Below are 23185 nucleotides of genomic sequence, written 5' to 3'. Positions count from 1 at the left end.
TGTTACATATTCAGCTCCAACGTCTCCCTCCCATCCTCTCGTGATTAAAAGACACCACCGTTTACATCACGCAACGTTCAGTGCTCCTCCCATATCATCCTCCAGCGTCATATTCGCCAGAGTAAATCTAGGTTCTTAAAAATATACAGTGCTGAACTCTGTGAGGCAGCCATTGGTGGGCAAATATAATATCTGATGTGTTCCAGCCCAGGGAATAATAGTTGTCTTTTGACTTTGTAGTCACTGCTATTACGGAAAAATATATACAGTACCAGTCAAAAGTTTGGACACACCTACTCATTTTTTTGACTATTTTTTACATTGTAGAATAATAGTGAAGACATCAAAACAATGAAATAACACATATGGAATCATGTAGTATCCAAAAAAGTGTTAAACAAATAAATATATTTTACATTTCAGATTCTTCAAAGTAGCCACCCTTTGTCTTTATGACAGCTTTGTTCAGTCTTGGCATTCTCTCAACCAGCTTCACCTGGAATGCTTTTCCAACAGTCTTGAAGGAATTCCCACATATGCTGAGCACTTGTTGGCTGCTTTTCCTTCACTCTGCCATCCGACTCATCCCAAACCATCTCAATTGGGTTGAGGTCGGGGGATTGTGGATGCCAGGTCATCTGATGCAGCACTCCATCACTCTCCTTGCTCGTGTTTCTTGGCCCAAGCAGGTCTCTTCTTATTATTGGTGTCCTTTAGTAGTGATTTCTTTGCAGCAATTCGACCATGAAGGCCACAGTCCCCTCTGAACAGTTGATGTTGAGATGTGTCTGTTACTTGAACTGTGTGAAGCATTTATTTGGGCTGCAATTTCTGAGGCTGGTAACTCTAATGAACTTATCCTCTGCAGCAGAGGTAACTCTGGGTCTTCCATTCCTGTGGTGGTCCTCATGAGAGACAGTTATCATAGCGTTTGATGGTTTTTGCGACTGCACTTGAAGAAACGTTCAAAGTTCTTGAAATGTTCCGTATTGACTGACCTTCATTTCTTAAAGTAATGATGGACTGTCGTTTCTCTTTGCTTATTTGAGCTGTTCTTGCCATAATATGGACTTGGTCTTTTACCAAATAGGGCAATCTTCTGTATACCCCCCCCCCCCCCCTATTTGAAGAATCTCAAATATAAAATATATTTTGATTTGTTTAATACTTTTTTGGTTACTACATGATTCCATATGTGTTATTTCATAGTTTTGATGTCTTCACTATTATTGCACAATGTAAAAAATAGTAAAAAATTAAGAAAAACCCTTGAATGAGTAGGTGTGTCCAAACTTTTGACTGGTAGTGTATATTTTACTGTTGAGGACACATAGTTATTCTCAAGGTTTAAAACCACTTTTTGAGTCCGCTGAGCCCAGCTGCAGATTGAACATTGTTGCACATCTTAAAAGACTGCTGTAGTGGGGGTGAAATCAAAGGGAGATAGCATAGCGGGCTTGGTAAACACACCAGTGACACACAACAACATCACCCCCATAAAAGCCAGCAGTGTAAACAGAGCGTTCAGCTTGGAGGAATGTGTTAATGAGACACACACGGAGCAGTTGTTGACGTTCAACCACCTCTAAAGTACAAAGAACTCTAACAACAATGGGATCGTCCCATAATGAACATGCAACACTTTCACATTTTTCTTGTCTATTTGAGAGAGAAAAATGTTGCCCTTTGACTGGTAACTGGACTCCTAGTTTTTTGGTTGAAACGCAAGGTAAACGCTGTTGGTGTCTTGTGGCACAATTCCATTATCAGGACCAGAATGAAACAGACCAAAAAAGAATGCGAGCGTAGCTTGGCTGTGAAAGCACACCTTGGCATTGGCTTGCGAGTTAGTCTCTACAATACATTAGGCTAGAGTTTGGGGTTTTGACAGACCCAAAGTAAACCGGCGTTGAGTAAGAAGAATCGGCTGGATAGAATTTGGAAGGATGGAATTTGTCAGGGATAGGGACCATTGGAAATCCTGGGCTAAAAGGTCAATTTCGAACCTCACGCCTGTTCCGTCTTTTTTGTTTTGCTGTCAGAAATCAGGTTCACTACCATGGCCTGGCATAACTTTATGAGACAGCAGTGGTGTGCTCAATTAATGTTTCAGGACCCCAGGAAGAGTAGCTGCTGCCTTGTCAGTAGCTAATGGGGTTCCTTAAAAAATACAAATACAAAATTGAGCACTAACAGTGTTTTTCTGGAGTGGGACATTGACGTTTGGACAGGCTGAGAAACTGGTCATTTTTTGTCATTCCAAAAGTTGACTTACCTCATTTTAACATTCTGTCACGAAGAGCACATGTTCAACTTAATAGAAAACATGTTTTCTATCCCAAGAGGTTAAATAAGGAAAAATGACTAGAGTAAGTGCCTATTAGGGCTGGGCGGTAAACCGCATTTTACTATATACCGGATTAGATTTTTACTTTACCTTACATAACGTTTTTTTTTCAATGTTTGGTTTGTTAAATGTAACATAAATGTAATACCTGAGTGATGAAACTTGAAAAATTATGGCAATCGTCCGTTCGTACCGCCAGTAAGAGACTGCTAACAGTTGAGAACTGCTAATTTGCAAGCAAGAGATTCGGTTGCGCATGTAATTTTGTGCCACTAATAGTGCCTAGGCAGCGCTGGCGCCGAAGGTGCGCACATGTACTTTTTTGCCATGAAACTTGCCTGTGAGGCTTTGCGGGTGCCAAAAGCACCTTAGTCGGCACACTGCCCCTTGTGGCAAAAGTAAGAACTCCATTGAATCGATTCAAAATACATGGTCATAGAGGAGAATAATTATTCTGATAAAGGAATAGTTACCTTTTCACAAAAATAGGACATTTTGACATTTTAACAAATGAGTGAAGGAAATACAGAAATGTATGGAAATGCTGAAAATTATTATTGATTGAAGTTTGATTGTATAAAACAATCAGTATGAAACAATCAGAAGAGAGAAAGCCCCCATTAAAACCACTTAGAATGTATTTGTTGCCACCCTAGGGTCATGCAGTACTCATGAAGCATATTTAGAATTTTTATTATTCAAAAACAAAATACTGTCAAATACCGTCAAAAATAAGAACATTTGTGATATGATATTTTGGCCTAATCGCTCAGCCCTAGTGTCTATTAAGTGCAAAATACAGTACAAGTGTTAACCGTAACAGGGTTGACGATTTCATCTTAAATCAGACATACATCTGGAACCTATTTGTGTGCAACAGGGAGGGGCAATTGAACGCAAGCTTCACCAAAACATTTAAATTGTTAAAACATTTCTAGCCTGTCTATCTATGGGTAACAGGGTTGATGTGTTATGCTCAACAGACTCAGTTTTCCACCACGAAACACCAGAAAATGGCCAAAAAGAGTAGAACCAGCTCACCTGCTTTTACACTATGATTTGACTATTAGATGTTCAATCTTCATTTAGAAAGAAAAAAAGTAGTTTCAATATATTAAAACGAGAGTTCAGTTCACTGGGTTGACTTTAAAATGAGGGACTTTTTTTTTTTTTGCCTTACAATAAATCACGAATCACATTAAATCAATTATAATGTTTAGAAATGGCTTTGTCAAAACAACAAAATAACTAGGGCTTTACAATGATTTATTAAGTGGGTTAAAATCTTCCTAAAAGTCACAGACTGCACAGAGGGACAGCAAGTCTTTATTCATATACAAAATGATATTTATTGAATTCACCATGTGGTCTATATTAAAGGGTACTTCATTTACTATAACATGCTTTTAAAATTCAATATTGGTGTACAATTCCTGCTTAAAATATCAAAGGGAAGCTTAATAGATGTATTTTGTGGAACGACCCATATAGAAATGTCGCTATTTTTTCCTTTGGTACCTAAATATACTGATGTCATTGGTTTGTACCAACTGTTTTGTGAATAAATCCTATTTGTGAGTTAATACCAGTTAATTTGAATTAATATAACCTACTTACTCGTGTAGTAATTGTCTAATGATTTCTGGATGCAAGATTTGGACCGCATTGACCAGGGTTGGACTGGACTGTATTTGTGTTAGTATGAGGTGTTGGTTGTATTTCTTCCTATGCATGGAGATGATCAGGCCTGTGTGTGGCTATTTTGGCCTTGAGGATGAAAGATCTATGACTCTGACATTCCTCCGCACCACAACGCTCTGCCTTTACCAGCTGTTCTCACGTCGACAACATGTGTTGTTTTGACTTCTGTCTTTGAAACTTCCCTGCAAAACAGGACCTTGAACAGGAAAAGCAGCCTGCGATAGCTCTCTGGCATATGTCTTAACCTCTGAGCTCTGCAAACATCTTATTTTCCCCACAGTGACACTGATAAAGCTGTAATGAGATCATAGTATTACTATCTCTGTGTATCTTGTTCACTGATATTTCTTGGCCCTGGGGAAATGTGTACATATTGCGTTGTTAGGAGGATCATAAACCTAGATTATCTTCAATATGGCTGAGATGACCATCTTTTTTAAGAAGTTGTTGCCAATTGCTATACATAGTATTTGGGTATCTGTTTGCTAGTACAGATTGTAATATTCTGGACAATCTTCACACAATCGTGAGTTTGTTCTTGTTCCAGGTCAGTTCTGATACCCTTTGAAGAGACAATGTAACTATGGTTATCATATGCTTGGTATTACCATTCCACTTGATCTGCGAGCACTCCGCAACGTGATAGGAATTCAGCCTTGGCACATGTTCTGAGATATGGTATTTGTTAGAGGTCGTGAATATAGGATAAACATTATGGGGGGAAAAGTCTGCTCCCATACTACAGGTGGTATTAACCCATGTTAAGTCCACTTCTACTAAACATTACATTAGTTGTCTTCAAAATCCACCTGTGAAGTTGAAGGCATAAGCCTTCAGTAGCAGTAATCTGATCCAGTGTCAGTTACAATATTACAGATTTTCTTTATTACATTATTTCGTTTTCTATGTACTCTTTCAATCTTTACATTTTGTACCACAATTTGACCACAATGTATTGTATTGCAGTAAATAGGTACAGCTCTATACTGGTTTTAAGTCAAAGAGTGGACATAGAAAGCATGAAATAGAAATAAACAATTTCTAAAAAGCCTCCAAAATCAAAGTTTGTCAAATGAGTCCACACATTTTGTTTTTCAAGTCCACGCCCCAAGCCATTTATTGTGCACATCCAGCTATATTTCTCAACCCCAAATTAATGGAAAACATAGGTACTTAAGAACATTTGGGAAATTGGACGGTGCCTTGAAAACATCTGACAAACTTTTGAAGGGAACTACTAATTTAAAGTTAGTAGTTCTGTAGGGATTTGTCTGTTCTTTCTGTTGAAGTTGCATATGCTGTGGCATTGTTGAATAGGCTGAACAACAGATAATGGTCTCATAGGTTACCCAATATCGTGGTCTCTCTATGCCTAAATGCTTCCATGTGTCCATTGGCTTACCTGTCCTCTGGGATGGAATGGGCGTGGTCATCCTGCCACTACAGCCTGCCAATCCTAGACAAAGACATGCTCTTATCAACACCATATTTTAAATGGTAACCTGTCCATATACTTGATGCAGCTTACATTTCAGTATAGTCTACCATAGTCCATTAAAGTATTAAACATATTTGTGATAATTGTTTTGTTGAGGAAAGGCAGCTCTATGTCTATTTACCTACAAGCTCTATAAGCTGTTTTCTAGTATAGTCTTTATGCCACACAGAATAAACATGAAATAGCTGGATTTGGTTTGGTTTGGTAATCGATTAAGTCAACTGTTCCAGAACCCTTAAACACTAGAAAAGAAGGAATGCAGTGGAAAGAAGCAGAGCAAGAACAAGCTGCTTAGCTGTAAGCACAATGCAGTAAATGGCCAAACATCGCTTATGTCTTTCTGTCTAATACATCTCCCGTTCTGGTTTAAAAACATTGTTAAACAAAACCACTATGCTATGTTACTGTGGTAGCTTTCAGGCAACAATCCCATTCTGTCTACTATAGTAATCCATATTATTTCCAGATGAATGTCACTGGCTTATACTAGAATTAACCCACCTAATCATGTGAAATGAATTGCTGTTACAACTTGGGAGGGCAAATCTGTCTCGAGAGAAAGTCGTTTTTCATGTGACCTGTTGTGGCTTGTTTCTTTTTTGTTTTGTTTTTCAAGAAGGTTTTCATAATGATAATATATGCAACTTTTAGCAGACACTTTTATCCAAAGTAATTTACAGTACAGTAAATGCTTACATTTTAGTGGTTTGTGTCCCATATTAATTTTCTGTGAATGTGACCTTGAGTCATTCCCCCTCCCCACATATCTATTTTGTTAGAAATTCCCACACTCTAGTCGATACTGTAGTAACATTCCTCTTTGTTAAAACTTTATAAAAGCAGCAGTGATATCTGTAAAACACATTTTTGATCACATGCAATACTAAAGTAGCATCACTAGTAAAATAAGGTTGAGAAAATCAGACCATTGCATTTAGTTATCCATGCTCAGTCACTATTTATGCATTACCAGCCTTTAAAACCTTCCTCGGTCATATTAATTTGATTGACTCATTTTCAATCACATTATCTTTTGACCTCAGTATGTTAGTTAGCAGACCAGCAGCTATTCACATATAAGCCAATTGAGCAGTTGAAGTGGAGAGTTGACTTACCTGAGCCAGTGTTGAGTAGAGTGAGGCAGCAGCCTAGCCTGGCAGTAGAGTGCAGAGTGGAGGACTCCGTCGGTCCCTAGCCTGGCAGTAGAGTGCAGAGTTGAGGACTCCGTCCGTCCCCGTGTCCTTGCCCTCCTCCTGCTCTGAGGTGAAGCTGTCCTCTGGTCACACGCGCTGTGGCAGTTTTCTGCGCTCCTTGTGCGTTACCCGCCCTGATTAACTAATGGCTGACAGATGAGGCAGCCTGGCTGGGGAGAGGGAGGAGCACGTCGCAATATAGTGTCTTCTCCCCACCGTTAAACAGGCAGCAGATACAGTTCAGCCGAGGAGCACTACCCGTATGGCTGTGGTTTCCTTTCTTCCTCCTGCTCTTTTTTCATTTTTGTTCTTCTTCTTTTACAGCAGTAAGGAGGGGCTAACACCCCCCCCCCCCCCCCCCCCCCCCCCCTCCCCACGCCCATACATGATTGCCTGTCTCTGTTCCTGCCTGAAGTGGAGGGAGTAGTGTTATCATTTCTGAGTGAGCGTGCAGCGGGTATGAGAGTCTGCCACGTTTAGGAGTAGTCAGTCAACACGGGCAGCTTTGATGTCACCTGAGCTGAGCCCTGTGTTTAAAATACCTTGGTAATTACACTGTGTACGATATATGTGTGTGCAGTGTCAAGCACTGCCGGCACCACAGTAAAGAAGATAAGATAGCAGGACATGCATCTGTTTGAAGGCTTCAAATGGGTACTAGAGTGCACTCACCAAGTGTTGCACAAACGTGTGTCTCTCTGAGTGCTAGAATGCTTCTCCTCCATTAGTAGAAAAAGCAGTCTTCTTCAGATCCTATGCCCACAACTCCTGTTGTCCAAACCTAAAAAAGGACCAGCTTTTCTTAGAATTCACTACAGTATGTCTACTTGTCTCAAATAAATCTTCCTCAAATAGTTTCATCACAGCACAGTCAGTCCAATAGAGTATAGCTCAGTTGGTGGAGCATGGCGCTTGCAACGCCAGGGTTGTGGGTTCGATTCCCACGGGGGGCCAGTATGAAAAATTAATAAAAATGTATGCACTCACTAACTGTAAGTCTCTCTGGATAAGAGCGTCTGCAAAATGACTAAAATGTAAACATGTACTATGACCACCATAAGTTTACCATGAGGCCTGACACAGGAAAAATGCATGGCGTTTGGTTTGGTGTTATGCAACATTCTTAGATCATAATTAAAGGACAATGCAATATTATGTTTATTATCTGGTCTGGAAAATATGCTAAGACAAAACTGAGTTCTCATCGTCTTGTTGTACTTTATTCCAATACCCCATTTTGGAGTGGCTTTGTGTAAGGGGACTCTATCCCTAACTAGTTGGCTCTCTAATTGCTGTCTGGCCTCATAAAGATGCAAGAATCTATCATATTTTCATCTACCAACCGACTGTCATCTCAGGCATGGGGCTTTCTGAAGGCTCTGGTCTCATCAGGGTCTCTGCTTTTTATTCATTTCATTCTTTTTTTCTCTGTAGCTTTCCTGAAGCATTGTACAGCTTCTTATTGAAACCAGATGATTGTCTAGCCATATGCATGCATCCTGGTCTTTTAGCTCGGTGAGTCTTCTCTCTCCTAAGCTTGTGTGTCTCTCTCACTCTAGTTTGTGCCCTACACAGGGGCTTAAGACTAAGTTCAGTGTTTACAGGGTAAAGAGGGGACTCCATTCAAACCTGGGTTTTCAGTGGATGCTTTACAGTGATCCATTTCATGATTAGTTTAGCGAAAAGTGGTTTATAGCTTGTTTACTTGGCCATGAGATGCAGTAACAAATCAAGAGTGTTTATCTCCATCTCATACACTGAAGACAGACTCTATGTTGAGCAAAGCAGTGTGTTGGATACTTGTATACATTTTATAACATTGCTTCGAGCAGCGGGTATCAGCATTATTTCACCAAATGTTGTTGGAAAAGTGTTCAATAGAATCTTTACACTCAATGCCGCCATTTTATTTTTTCTCCCTCTCTTTCTCTCTAGTGTTCTGTGAGCTGTGGCCGTGGGACCAAGCAGCGGGAGATAGCCTGTGTTTACCATAACCAAACCCAAATAGAGGAAGATCACTGCAGTCATCTGTCACGTCCCCGGACACAAAAGGCCTGCCGAGCCCGGGGATGCCCCAGCTGGAAAGCCAACAGGTGGAGCGAGGTATTTGTCCACGCCACCCCGTCCCCACACACTCTCAAAATACCCCCAGGGGGACCGTACCGCCCGCCCCTCTCTAACGCTAACAGTCACCTCTAGCAGCTGGGACGCCAACTCAAACACAGATGTAGATCATATAGAGTACTGTACACACTAAGAACCTGTCCTATCACTAAGCAGTTGACATATTCTTATGTCCTTCCGATGTGAGTTAAACACTACAGGCTGGATTTACATAACTGTTTATGCAATTCACTAGACTTGTATACTTGAGAGAGGAAATGTTATTGGAATACCAAAAAGCTTGTGCTGTGCTTTCTCTTCCTCTTCTGAGGTTGACTAGTAATCAGGCTAGTTCCTTTACCTTTCTTGCACTCTTTTCAAGACAGCGTTGGCTAATTGACCGATGCCTTTCTGGTGCATTTTACTGCTCCAATGCAGCATGCTAGACAACAGGGGGGGACCTGTGAGGTCGCAGTCCTGGCGGAGCCGACCACACACTCTTGGTGTCTGCCGAATGAGCGTGCGGCGACTGTGTCAGGGGTGTGACACAATTATGGAACCAGAGTCACGCTGGGTCAGAAGGGACAGCCGGGGGGCCAGCGCAGGGTAAGGGGAAAAGCCATGAGCCCAAATGTATCACAAGGCCACCAGAGAGTAAAGGAGATGGAGGGGGAGGAGCATGGGGAGTGTCTGTGTCTGGCCATAAAACACACTCTAGAGAAGATATACACAGGGGTTCAATTGGGCCAGGTCCCGCTGGGTTCGAGACCCGGGTCCCGCCAGGTCCGAGACCCGACACCTATGATCCGAATGAGAGCCAGGCAGAGCTGAGACCCGGTACCTTTCGTTAAACTATTTGAATTATCTAATGAAAAACTGTTGTCCACATTTAATTTCCCACAGCCAACAACACGAGTAAGCAACAGCAAAATCAGACAACCCCATAGTAGAATAGTTTACCTATTCAATTGTTCAGCCTGTCGTATTCTATGCGAGAGAAAATAACATTCATCTTGAGGCGCATTCAAATTGGGAGTGCCGCACAGGGAGAGAAATATGCATGCCCAGTCATTGTACATTCTTCATGCAGTTGCGGGAAAACCCACTTTTGAAAGCAGTTTTGATGGTCACTGTTAAAAGAAGAGGATCACGGAGCTTTCTTGTGTTACTAGGCTACACATATTTCTAAAATCCAGGAAATTAGTAAAATGCATCATTTCAGAACCTGAGTTTTCAGCAGTGGCATGGTTTATGGCCAATGGCGTTGAATGCATATGGAAGACCAGGGCTAAACGTAACAACGGTCAGGTGTAACAGGTAGGCCTACATTGTATTCATAGTACATGATCCTTGGTTGGCTGAGTGCCAGTGGAACTTCATTTTCTGGGGGACATTCAAGTAATCAATATGATGCTAACTCGGAACAAGATAGCCTAATGTTTACACTTTATAATTTGAGATCTAGCTAATGATTAGCCCAATGGGATAAATGCAGATGGGCAACCCTTAGCCTATTTATTTCTAGCCACTAAGCTGCATCAGGTGGGCTACATCAGGTGATAATGCTTATTGCTAAATAGCACACCTGCCTGATAATATGGATCAATATGTTATATTGGGCTAATTTCTGGAGGGGGAAATTATATTTTAGATGTCAGCAACATTTTATTTTCATACATCCTTTTCAAAAGTCTGACCTTATGACCTTTTCACAGTCATTCTCCCCTCAAAAATTGTAGGTCCCTCCGCAACCTGTAGTATGCTATGATATGTGCTTTTGTCGGTATATATTCATGCTAGTATATTATATTACACCCACACCCCGTCTCTGTCTTCCCACATGAGACCACTGCCACTCCCCAGCCTTTAAGGGCCTCACTCTCCTTCTCACTCTCCCTCCCTGGTGTCTGGAAGCAATCATTTCCCTCCACATACCACCAGAAACCATGAAATCCACAACTAGAGCATAAAGCCATGTTTTATATCTAAACGTTCATGCCTGTGACAACTTTGGAAACCTCAGCACCCACCGTTTGGGCTTTTCAGCAGCCAGCCACTCAATCACCTCACAGTCGCCTCTGAATGGGGGTCTGTGAAGAGGTGCAAGGGGGTGTGAGAGGGGTAAATGAGGAAGGGGTGAGGACTGCCTGTTGAGCTCTTGGTGTAGGGTGGCCCGTGCTCGGGAGTGAGTGGCAGCGATCCCACTGATTGGTCTGTGACAGCTGCATGTCCCGCCTCTCTATGATCAACCACACTGTGCTAAGGCGTGTTTTGGGGTCTGCTGTCCTATCCAATCAAAACCCATAGAATTAGAATAACTAGTTAATATTCTATTATTGTTCTAATTCTATTCTAAATTCTATTTTTATGTCAAACAGACATACTGTAGATGGGTAGAGAGCAGCAGTCTCTGGAGAAGCTCAACTCCAATATTGAATAGTGTGCTCAACTATGATAGGTTTGATCTTCAGCAATGAAAACCGAAAGTCTCTTGGAAAGAGATTAGAATCAAATTTCTTAACCCATAACTGTTGTTCAAATCGTAGTAGGAGGCTCTATTACACCCCACTTTGGGATGTTTAAAACGTAAGCCTTTAAATGAGGCCTCGTTCTTTTGCTTAGACCTTCATCTGAGTTCAGATTTCCCTTAATGCCTTTTGTTCTCCTTCCAAACATAAGGAGTAAAACTTCACTTAACCCTAGAGATGAGGACGTAGACCTACACACAGTTCTAATACAACATGATATAGCCTACTGTATAAATCAGGGGTGTCAAACGTCAGGCCCGCGGGCCGGATCAGGCCCGCAAACAGGTTTAATCCGGCCCGCGAGATGATACAAATAAAATAAAAAATTATAATAATTTTGTAAAGTATAAAAATGCGCTGCAATTTTTCAATAAAATAAACTGCTGTTCCAATTGCGTCCACTGGATGGCACAATAGCAATTGTGTTAAGCAAGCAAACTGTTTATACCGGGGCAGAGCAAGTAGGTCAAGCACGTGCAGCCAATGAGCTACTTTGTTTTGCCCGCGATATTTATTACGGCTTCTACTTTTAACATTATGTGCTTTGGCACCCTCATTGCCCCAATATGTCTCTGTCAAAAAAGAGAAAAGTGGACGCAGAGTGCAGAGTGTTCCAAGAAAAATGGTCATCCTATTTATTCACTGAATTGAATGGGAAAGCTGTATGTTTGGTGTGTTCAGAGCATGTTGCAGTGCTGAAAGAATATCATTACATTTTAGTCATTTAGCAGACGCTCTTATCCAGAGCGACTTACAGGAGCAATTAGGGTTAAGTGCCTTGCTCAAGGGCACATCGACAGATTTTTCACCTAGTCGGCTCGGGGATTAGAACCAGCGACCTTTCGGTTACTGGCACTACGCTCTTAACCACTAAGCTACCTGCCGCCCCAACCTTCGTCGCCACTATGTGAGTCTTCATGCCGACAAATATGACAACTTTCAAGGACAGCGGAGATGAGAGAAGGTGAATGAACTGTTGGCGGGTCTGAAGAAACAGCAGTCTGTGTTTACTCACAGCCGAGACATCAGTGACGCTGCAGTGAAAGCTAGCTACCTCATTGCTAATGAAATCGCAGTGGCTTCAAAACCATTTAGTGAGGGTGAATTTGTAAAAACATGCATGATGAAGGCAGCGGAGATTGTGTGCCCTGAAAAGCGGCAGGCTTTTGCAAATATCAGCCTGTCAAGAAACACAGTTGCAGACAGGATTTCCGATCTTTCAGTGGATTTGGACAGCCAGTTGAAGCAAAAAGTAAAGTAATTTATTGCGTTTTCGGTTGCAATTGATGAAAGCACGGACATTACAGATGTTGCACAACTGGCCATTTTCATCCGCGGAGTTGATGACACATTGACCGTCACCGAGGAGTTCGTGGAGTTGGTGCCGATGACAGATACAACGACAGCAGCTGATATTTTTACCGCACTCGTCGGCGCGCTGGACAGGGTCGGAGTGGACTGGTCCCACGCTGTCAACCTGGCTACAGATGGTGCGCCCTCAATGATCGGGAAAAAAGCAGGCGTTGTGACAAAGTTCAGAGAGAAAGTGCAATCTGCAAATGGAGGACGTGATTTTTTGACTTTTCACTGTATTTTGCACCAGGAGGCTTTGTGTTGCAAGTCATTAAAGATGGATAACGTCATGAAGGTGGTCATCCAAACTGTTAATTTCATCCGATCCAGAAGCCTGAATCACCGTCAGTTTGACAGCCTTCTCAGAGAGAAAGACCACATCTATGGCCTGCCATACCACACTGAGGTAAGATGGTTAAGCCGAGGTGCTGTGCTGAGGCGTTTCTTTGATTTACGAGAAGAAATTGAACAGTTCATGGAAGAAAAGGGCAAACCAGTGTTAGAATTTCATTCCGCAGAATGGATTGAGGACCTTGCATTTATGGTGGATGTTACAGAGCACCTGAATAACTTGAACAAACAGCTGCAAGGGCGCAACAAAGTTGTCACGCAGTATTATGACAGCATACGTTCTTTCAAGTTGAAGCTGTCATTGTGGGAGACGCAACTTGCTGGTGGTGATGCAGCTCACTTCCCCTGTCTGAAAAATGTGTGCGCGACCCAACATGTGGCAGACATGAAGCGGTTCAAAGATAAAATAACGGGACTGTTACGGGAGTTTGAGCAACGCTTTCAGATTTATGTTTATATGTTTTTATGTTGATGTGCTATTGTTTTTAATTGATTTTATTTTATTTGTATATTTAACCTATTCTTGACTCTGTGGTTCTTGTTTGGGGAACAGGATTTCATTATTTTTATCTACATTTCTGCCTGAGAAATGACACCCTGATATAGTTCTGTGATCTGTGAAACAGTTCTGTTAATCACTGAGGCATTGTGTGTTTGTGTGTTCTTTGTCCTCAGAACTTTCAAATAACTTGAGGTGTTTTATGATTAATAGTGATGTTGTGCTTTTGGACACTGTCCTCAGGCTCCAGCTTTATGTTTATATGTTTTTATGTTGATGTGCTATTGTTTTTAATTGATTTTATTTTATTTGTATATTTAACCTATTCTTGACTCTGTGGTTCTTGCACTTGTTTGGGGAACAGGATTTCATTATTTTTATCTACATTTCTGCCTGAGAAATGACACCCTGATATAGTTCTGTGATCTGTGAAACAGTTCTGTTAATCACTGAGGCATTGTGTGTTTGTGTGTTCTTTTTCTTTAGAATTTTCAAATAAACTTGACGTGTTTTATGATTAATAGTGATGTTGTGCTTGTACTATTTTGGACATACTGTCCTCAGGCTCCAGCTTTATGTTGTATGTTGATCGTATTAAAACAAAGAAAACAATCTGAAGTTGTTGTTTTTAAGTTATATATACCATGATTTTTCCGGTCCGGCCCACTTGGGAATAGATTTTCCTCCATGTGGCCCCTGAGCTAAAATGAGTTTGACACCCCTGGTATAAATTAACTGATCTAACCGGAAATAGGGTACTTACAGAACATGTATAGTATTTACACAGCTTTCTTCTAGAACCCTGGGGGTTGGTTTCCAGACCCAGATTAAGGTAGTCCTGGACTAAAAGGCACTTTGAGTGGAGAGTCTCCATTAAACATGCTTCTTAGTCCAGGATAAGGTTAATGTTTGTCTGGGAAACCTCTTTCTAATGTTCTAGAGAGCTTCTTCGGCATGCAGGTAGGATTCTCAATTGCTTAAAAGAGATGGGCCATGTTATAGACCTGTGAGTGAACTGGCAATACGGCTCACACAGACACCACAAATGCAGGCTCAGAGGAAAACATATTTCTCTGTTTGAATTGGTCAAGGACATTGTGTAGAGGCATTAAAGGAAATGTCCAACCCAAAACTATCTTTTGGTATTTGTTTCATTAGTCCATTGTTGACATAGTCCCAAAATGTTTTGCTTGTCAGCAATCAAGTTTTCAAGATATGTAACTTTCAAAATACACAAATCATCACTGCATCATAAGATGCAAAACGCAGCATCATATGATGCATAATGCATCATATGGGGATGATTTCTGTATTTTGAAAGTTACATATCTTGAAAACTTGATTGCGAAACATTTTGGGACTATGTCAACAATGGACTAATGAAACAAATATCAAAATATAGTTTTTGTGTGGAGTTTTCCTTTAAAGCTTGCGAATCAGACCCAGCAGACTAAACAAAGCATATATGTTACAAAACAGTAATGCTTAGTCCCGGTCAGAGAGGGGGGAGGGGATATGATGGGAAAATGTATGTATTTTGGTTTAATTTCAGATCTGGTTTCTACAGTAACAGTGGAACGACCAAAAGGGCTTTCTGAGCTGGAAATGTAATCAGATGGTTAACTCTCACTCTGAGTTTGAAATCATACAACATTGCAGGCATTTGGGAATAAAAAGTGGATGCAGAGGGTGTTCGTGAAATGCCTTTGTCTACAGACGTATATAGTGTGTGTTTATTTTTGTCAGTGTGTGTTGTGTGTCAGTCAATCTAACGGGTGTGTGTTTGTGTGTGTTTGTAGTGCTCTGTCACCTGTGGAGTAGGGGTCCAGAACAGAGAAGTGTACTGCAGACTGAAGGGTACAGGGCGGGTGAGAGAGGAGCTGTGTGGTGCCCACAACTGTCCTGCCACTGCCCAGCCCTGCCAGGCTACTGAGTGTCTCCATTACACCTGGGCAGCCGGAGAGTGGCAAGATGTAAGTATTGACCACTATCTATCTCTCTCTTTGTCTTTCCATCTCTCTCATTTTCTATTTCACTTACTTCTTCTTCTTCTTCTTCTTCTTCTTCTTCTTCTTCTTCTTCTTCTTCTTCTTCTTCTTCTTCTTCTTCTTCTTCTTCTTCTTCTTCTTCTTCTTCTTCTTCTTCTTCTTCTTCTTCTTCTTCTTCTTCTTCTTCTTCTTCTTCTTCTTCTTCTTCTTCTTCTTCTTCTTCTTCTTCTTCTTCTTCTTCTTCTTCTTCTTCTTCTTCTTCTTCTTCTTCTTCTTCTTCTTCTTCTTCTTCTTCTTCTTCTTCTTCTTCTTCTTCTTCTTCTTCTTCTTCTTCTTCTTCTTCTTCTTCTTCTTCTTCTTCTTCTTCTTCTTCTTCTTCTTCTTCTTCTTCTTCTTCTTCTTCTTCTTCTTCTTCTTCTTCTTCTTCTTCTTCTTCTTCTTCTTCTTCTTCTTCTTCTTCTTCTTCTTCACACTCTCCCCCATTTGTTTCTCTCCCTCTTTGACACACAATCTCTTCCCAACACACTTCATCACCAACACAAACAGGGGCTCGTCACCTCCTCTCCATACAACTGTCTTATTGTAGGTTTGGGGTTTCTCCCATCAAACTTCTAATTCACCCCTATGTGCCATGGGTCATGTTCAGGGTTTGAACAGTAGCCAACCGTCAACGTGCTCCCTTTACTATCCACCTCCCCACAGACACTCTCTCAAAACACTCCAGAATACCCAGGCAAGGACACCATGTGTGAGGCACAGTGACGGAGTGGCGCTGTCCACTGGACGTGTTTATGTCTTATGGGTTACTGGACAAGCACACAAAACACCAAGCCCCCAGTGGAACCTCAGTTTAGAATGCATTGCTTCCGCAAAATTCAGAGAGCCAATGTGCTTTTAAATACTATTTCATCATTTGATTATATTCACATAGATTTGTTAATAGAGGCAGACTCCAGTTGCTAGTGTGTGTGTTTAATGAACACACAGTGGTTATGGTGTTTGTGTGCGAGAGAAGGCATCAAATCATCATACTGGAGATTGTTATTGGCAGTGCTCTCACACAGCTCTTTCCACTAGAGCAAGTGGACCAGACCAGCTGTGTTTATGAGGTCACTAAAGTAGCCCAGCACTCCTGCATCAGACATGAGGGTTTGATTGATAACCATCACCCTATGATAAATCACATCTAAACCTCAGAGCACTGATCCATATCAGATCTGCATCTTTTGTCTTGTCAAGGGGCACTGCACTGTGTGACGTGAGCACTAAGCAGTCCCCTTGAACTCAGTGTTTTCTACCCTTGGCCCCTCTCTACCCCTGTCCCCCCTACACCGTCGCCAAACTTCAGGATGCAAAAGATGAGCGCCATGTAAGGACTTTGTGCTGCTTCCTTCTGGTGCAAGAATGTTTGCACGCTCTCAGATCCTGTCTGCCTGTGTTGCTATGCATTCCACTGATCGTTTACAGCAATTTCTGGCTTAGAATTAGATATTCTTACAAACAAAACTGATATCTTATTTGATTTCATAGGACATATGCTTTAGCCATTCAAAATGTAGTGTGCCTACTCTCACCTGTCTTTGCTTTTGACTACCTCTCTAAACCATCATTTGAATTCATTCAAAACCAACATGAGTATCCACCCATGACTTGCCATTTGCTTATTCTTTGGGGTTGTTCTTGAAAACAATGTGAGATGTCATAGCATGCTTACTGTTCCTCTCCTGGATAAAGTGTAGAAGAAATGTTTTAGACAGAACAGTTTTCTTCTGGAGTTTGGCCATCTGGAGAGCTAAGGAAACAACCAAACCTGGTAGAACTTATCTGGGTTATCTCTGCTAGCGGGCCAACACTGCCCCCTATGCCAATCTGAAGACATTACCCTTTGTTCCACACTTATACTGTATCTGGTCCGCCAGCCGGCTCTCTCTCTGTCGAACCTATATGCGGTAGCAATTGAGAATGGGGACAAGGTTACACTTGTATTACGTATAATGCCTTTTGATGTTGACATGTTGTTCTCGTCCTGTGTCTGTTCTCTGCAGTGTAACGCCACCTGTGGAGGTATGAGGAATAGGAAGGTTCTGTGCGTGGGGGCCGGGCTGACCCCTGTCCAGGACGCCCTCTGTGACCCCTTGTCTTACCCTGCCCTGCACCAGCCCTGCAGCAGAGCACCTTGCCACTACATGTGGATGACAGGGGAGTGGTCACAGGTAGGAACCTTGGTTTAGGAAACCTCTGCCTGGTCATACTCCTGTTTGGTTGTTTTTCTTTTTCATTTCTATAATTGTAAAGCTACTTTGGGTTGTTAAAAAGCGCTATATAAGTCCCATGTATTATACCTTTAGATAGGCCTACATTTGTGTCATTCGATGTAACGATTTACCAACAGTATTTGACTAGCCTAGGTCGTCAAACACAAATGGATATATTGTGTTATTCCACATGTGGCTGTACATCCACTAAGGTGTGATTTCCATTGTGTGTGATTTCCAGTGCTCTGCCAGCTGTGGAGTGGGCTACCAGCAGCGTATAGTGTCCTGCTCCGTGATGCCATCCGCCCAGTCCATGCACCCCTATGATGCCCAGTCCTCTGCACAGTCCCGCTCCCACTGTCCGGAGCCCCGCCCACCTGGCACCAGACAGTGCCTCCTTTGGGACTGCCCACAAGCTGCCTACTGGAAAGTTGGCCCATGGAGCAAGGTGTGTTTCAGTGTGTTTGAGAGAGAGAAAGAGGGAGATGGAGAGAACGGGGAGAGAGAAAGAAAGGGGGAGAGAGGGGGTAGTAAACAGTATCAGGTCATGGTATTGAAACTACAGTTACTTGATACAGTTTTGTTTTGTACAGTGAGTGTGTAATATGTCAGTAGTTTACATGTAATTCACTGTGTTGATGTTGTTTATGTGCTCCTCAGTGCTCCCAGATGTGTGGAGCAGGGGTGATGGAGCGCAGGCTGGAGTGTCTGACCTCTAAAGGTCAACCGTCCAAACACTGCCGTCCAGCCGAGAGGCCCGAGTCACGGGCCGCCTGCCGAGAGAGAGAGTGTGAGTCTCTACAGTACCACTACTACTTCTAGTATACAAAGCCCCTCTCCACTACTCCTACACAGCCTCTCTACTACTTATCTCCTCTACTTCTACACAGCCTCTCTACTACTTATCTCCACTACTTCTACACAGCCATCTAATTTACTACTTATCTCCACTACTTCTACACAGCCTCTCTACTACTTATCTTCACTACTTCTACACAGCCTCTCTACTACTTATCTCCACTACTCCTACACAGCCTCTCTACTACTTATCTCCACTACTTCTACACAGCCTCTCTACTACTTATCTCCTCTACTTCTACACAGCCATCTAATTTACTACTTATCTCCACTACTTCTACACAGCCTCTCTACTACTTATCTCCTCTACTTCTACACAGCCTCTCTACTACTTATCTCCACTACTTCTACACAGCCTCTCTACTACTTATCTCCTCTACTTCTACACAGCCTCTCTACTACTTATCTCCACTACTTCTACACAGCCATCTAATGTACTACTTATCTCCACTACTTCTACACAGCCATCTAATTTACTACTTATCTCCACTACTTCTACACAGCCATCTAATTTACTACTTATCTCCTCTACTTCTACACAGCCTCTCTACTAATTATCTCCTCTACTTCTACACAGCCTCTCTACTACTTATCTCCACTACTTCTACACAGCCATCTAATTTACTACTTATCTCCACTACTTCTACACAGCCTCTCTACTACTCATCTTCACTACTTCTACACAGCCATCTAATTTACTACTTATCTCCACTACTTCTACACAGCCATCTAATTTACTACTTATCTCCACTACTTCTACACAGCCTCTCTACTACTTATCTCCACTACTTCTACACAGCCATCTAATTTACTACTTATCTCCATTACTTCTACACAGCCTCTCTACTACTTATCTCCACTACTTCTACACAGCCATCTAATTTACTACTTATCTCCACTACTTCTACACAGCCATCTAATTTACTACTTATCTCCACTACTTCTACACAGCCATCTAATTTACTACTTATCTCCACTACTTCTACACAGCCTCTCTACTACTTATCTCCACTACTTCTACACAGCCTCTCTACTACTTATCTCTTCTACTTCTACACAGCCATCTAATGTACTACTTATCTCCACTACTTCTACACAGCCATCTAATTTACTACTTATCTCCACTACTTCTACACAGCCTCTCTACTACTTATCTCTTCTACTTCTACACAGCCATCTAATTTACTACTTATCTCCACTACTTCTACACAGCCATCTAATTTACTACTTATCTCCACTACTTCTACACAGCCATCTAATTTACTACTTATCTCCACTACTTCTACACAGCCTCTCTACTACTTATCTCCACTACTTCTACACAGCCTCTCTACTACTTATCTCTTCTACACAGCCATCTAATGTACTACTTATCTCCACTACTTCTACACAGCCATCTAATTTACTACTTATCTCCACTACTTCTACACAGCCATCTAATTTACTACTTATCTCCTCTACTTCTACACAGCCTCTCTACTAATTATCTCCTCTACTTCTACACAGCCTCTCTACTACTTATCTCCACTACTTCTACACAGCCATCTAATTTACTACTTATCTCCACTACTTCTACACAGCCTCTCTACTACTCATCTTCACTACTTCTACACAGCCATCTAATTTACTACTTATCTCCACTACTTCTACACAGCCATCTAATTTACTACTTATCTCCACTACTTCTACACAGCCTCTCTACTACTTATCTCCACTACTTCTACACAGCCATCTAATTTACTACTTATCTCCACTACTTCTACACAGCCATCTAATTTACTACTTATCTCCACTACTTCTACACAGCCTCTCTACTACTTATCTCTTCTACTTCTACACAGCCATCTAATTTACTACTTATCTCCACTACTTCTACACAGCCTCTCTACTACTTATCTCCTCTACTTCTACACAGCCATCTAATTTACTACTTATCTTCACTACTTCTACACAGCCTCTCTACTACTTATCTCCACTACTTCTACACAGCCATCTAATTTACTACTTATCTCCACTACTTCTACACAGCCATCTAATTTACTACTTATCTCCACTACTTCTACACAGCCTCTCTACTACTTATCTCCACTACTTCTACACAGCCTCTCTACTACTTATCTCCACTACTTCTACACAGCCTCTCTACTACTTATCTCTTCTACTTCTACACAGCCATCTAATTTACTACTTATCTCCACTACTTCTACACAGCCTCTCTACTACTTATCTCCACTACTTCTACACAGCCATCTAATTTACTACTTATCTCCACTACTTCTACACAGCCTCTCTACTACTTATCTCCACTACTTCTACACAGCCTCTCTGCTACTTATCTCCTCTACTTCTACACAGCCTCTCTACTACTTACCTCCACTACTTCTACACAGCCTCTCCCTGACAAACCCTTTCCATTCCCTCAGGAAGTGTACACAAATGGCTTTCAGAAAGCTTGCTTACAGCTATTGCAGTGCCGCTCTGAAGTATTAGACCTAAAATGTAGATGTGCTTTCCTTGCCAACTTTTCTGATCCATGCAGTGCTTAATGCCAAACAGGAATGTGTATAATAGTAATGGTATTAAATCGACTGTGCTGTATACAGCAGCCAACTGCCATCGTGATTTGGCTGATAGAGTTTATAGAATGTCGACTTATTTCTTTATTTTAACACTTTACGTTAACCTTGACTTAAAGCCTCTCTCGGAGCAATTGGTTTCTGAAACAATAAATAGTGAGTTAGAGTTCTCCACTCACACTGGTGACAGAGAGGCAGTCAGACAGCTTGGAGTGTGCTAGGGCTGCGGCTGGGGTTAAGCCTGGAGTTGTGGGTGAGGCTGGTTTCGAGTCTGGGGCTGAGACTAGAACAGAGGCTGAGTCTGGGTCTGAGACTGGGGCTGAGGCTGGGTCCGAGACTGGGGCTGAGACTGGGGCTGAGGCTGGGTCCGAGACTGGGGCTGAGCCTGGAGCTGAGGCTAAGGCTGGGTCCGAGCCTGGGACTGAGCCTGGAGCTGAGGCTGAGGCTGGGTCCGAGACTGGGGCTGAGCCTGGAGCTGAGGCTGGGTCCGAGACTGGGGCTGAGCCTGGAGCTGAGCCTGGAGCTGAGGCTGAGGCTGGGGCTGAGCCTGGAGCTGTGGCTGAGACTGGAGCTGAGGCTGAGATTGTGGCTGGGTCCGATTTCAGATGTTTAGACATGGCCTCACTGTGGAGCATTCTGCCGTTAAGTCTCCTGCCAAGTCAGGCATCGGGCTAAATTAAAATGCTCGGTTGACAGCCAGTTCACCAGTCAGGTATTAATACTATCAGCTAATCAGAGAGATCTGGCCTCCAACCACACAGGAACAACTGTGGAGGGAATGTAAATAAAGAGAGATGTTTTCAACAAGGCCCCCCAGTGTTGAGCTCGTACTCACACCTTGGCCAGATAACAATCATCTTCATTGCGTTTTTCCTGCTGTTTATTTATTGGAATGCTTGTAGCGTTTTGTGTAACACTTTCATTTACTGACCTATTTACAAGACCTATGTGAAGTCTACTTTAGCACTACAGGGACTGTTCCATTATAGACTAAATCTATGTTAAATTATTAGTTAAAATAACCTTAAAATACCTGTACTTTTAAACTTTTTTTATGGTAGATCATTTTAATCTTCGTGTTAAGTATCCTGTTATGTTCAAATTGACCTATGTACAATCCAGTACATCCCCTATAATACTGTAAAACTAAAGGTGCTCCATCTTATTCCTGATCCCAGGTCAGTTGTTCATGTCCTGTAAAGAGGTCCAGATGAGCCAGGGAGTGAGGATGGATGGGGAGTACTACATGAAGGTCAAGTCCAGGATACTACAGGTGTGTATGCTCTTCATCCTTCAGCCACATCCTCCTGGCCAAGACTCTTCATCCTTCAGCCACATCCTCCTGGCCAAGACTCTTCATCCCTTCAGCCACATCCTCCTGGCCAAGACTCTTCATCTGTTGTCTCAATGTGTTTCCTCCTAGATCTTCTGTGCTGAGATGCAGACTGATTTCCCTAAAGAGTATGTTACACTGCGGAGTGGTCAGACAGACAACTACTCAGAGCTCTATGGATACAGGTTTGCTCATTGAAATCAGATTATTCTCCAGCAACACTTTACGTTTGAGTCATTTAGCAGACGCTCTTATCCAGAGCAACTTACAGTAGTGAGTGCATACATCATCTTGTACTGGTCCCCCGTGGGAATCAAACCCACAACCCTGGCATTGCAAGCGCCATGCTCTACCAACTGAGCCACATGGGATCACAATACATCTGTGATGTATGTGATGAGTGACATCATGTATAGGATTCCTACTGTGTCTGTGTTCAATACATGTTCTGTTTATGGACAGAATGTACTGTATATTCATGTAAGGAATGTATCTTATCTGTACATTATTTGTAATGTCTAGGTTGCTGAACCCTTTTGAGTGCCCATATAATGGCAGCAGAAGGCAGGACTGTGAACTGCAGGAACGATTACTCTGCAGCG

At 42.1% G+C, this 23185-nt stretch overlaps 1 protein-coding gene across 1 annotated transcript in view; it reads left to right on the top strand.

The window, feature by feature from the left end:
- Window positions 1-23185, top strand: part of LOC311135348 (A disintegrin and metalloproteinase with thrombospondin motifs 20-like) — a 119256-nt gene that overhangs the window by 91818 nt on the left and 4253 nt on the right. Inside the window, exons 28-35 of the mRNA XM_084169295.1 lie at window positions 8675-8842; window positions 15373-15546; window positions 17607-17774; window positions 18058-18264; window positions 18477-18606; window positions 22429-22523; window positions 22674-22768; window positions 23106-23182. Coding sequence (XP_084025421.1) covers window positions 8675-8842; window positions 15373-15546; window positions 17607-17774; window positions 18058-18264; window positions 18477-18606; window positions 22429-22523; window positions 22674-22768; window positions 23106-23182 — 1114 coding nt within the window. The remainder of the gene's footprint in view (window positions 1-8674; window positions 8843-15372; window positions 15547-17606; window positions 17775-18057; window positions 18265-18476; window positions 18607-22428; window positions 22524-22673; window positions 22769-23105; window positions 23183-23185) is intronic.

This window comes from Coregonus lavaretus (genome assembly GCF_964263955.1).
Source record: "Coregonus lavaretus genome assembly, chromosome: 9".
In the NCBI taxonomy this organism is placed as follows: domain Eukaryota; kingdom Metazoa; phylum Chordata; class Actinopteri; order Salmoniformes; family Salmonidae; genus Coregonus; species Coregonus lavaretus.
The sequence above is the reverse complement of the archived record's forward strand: the minus strand, read 5'-3'. Positions and strand labels throughout refer to the sequence as shown.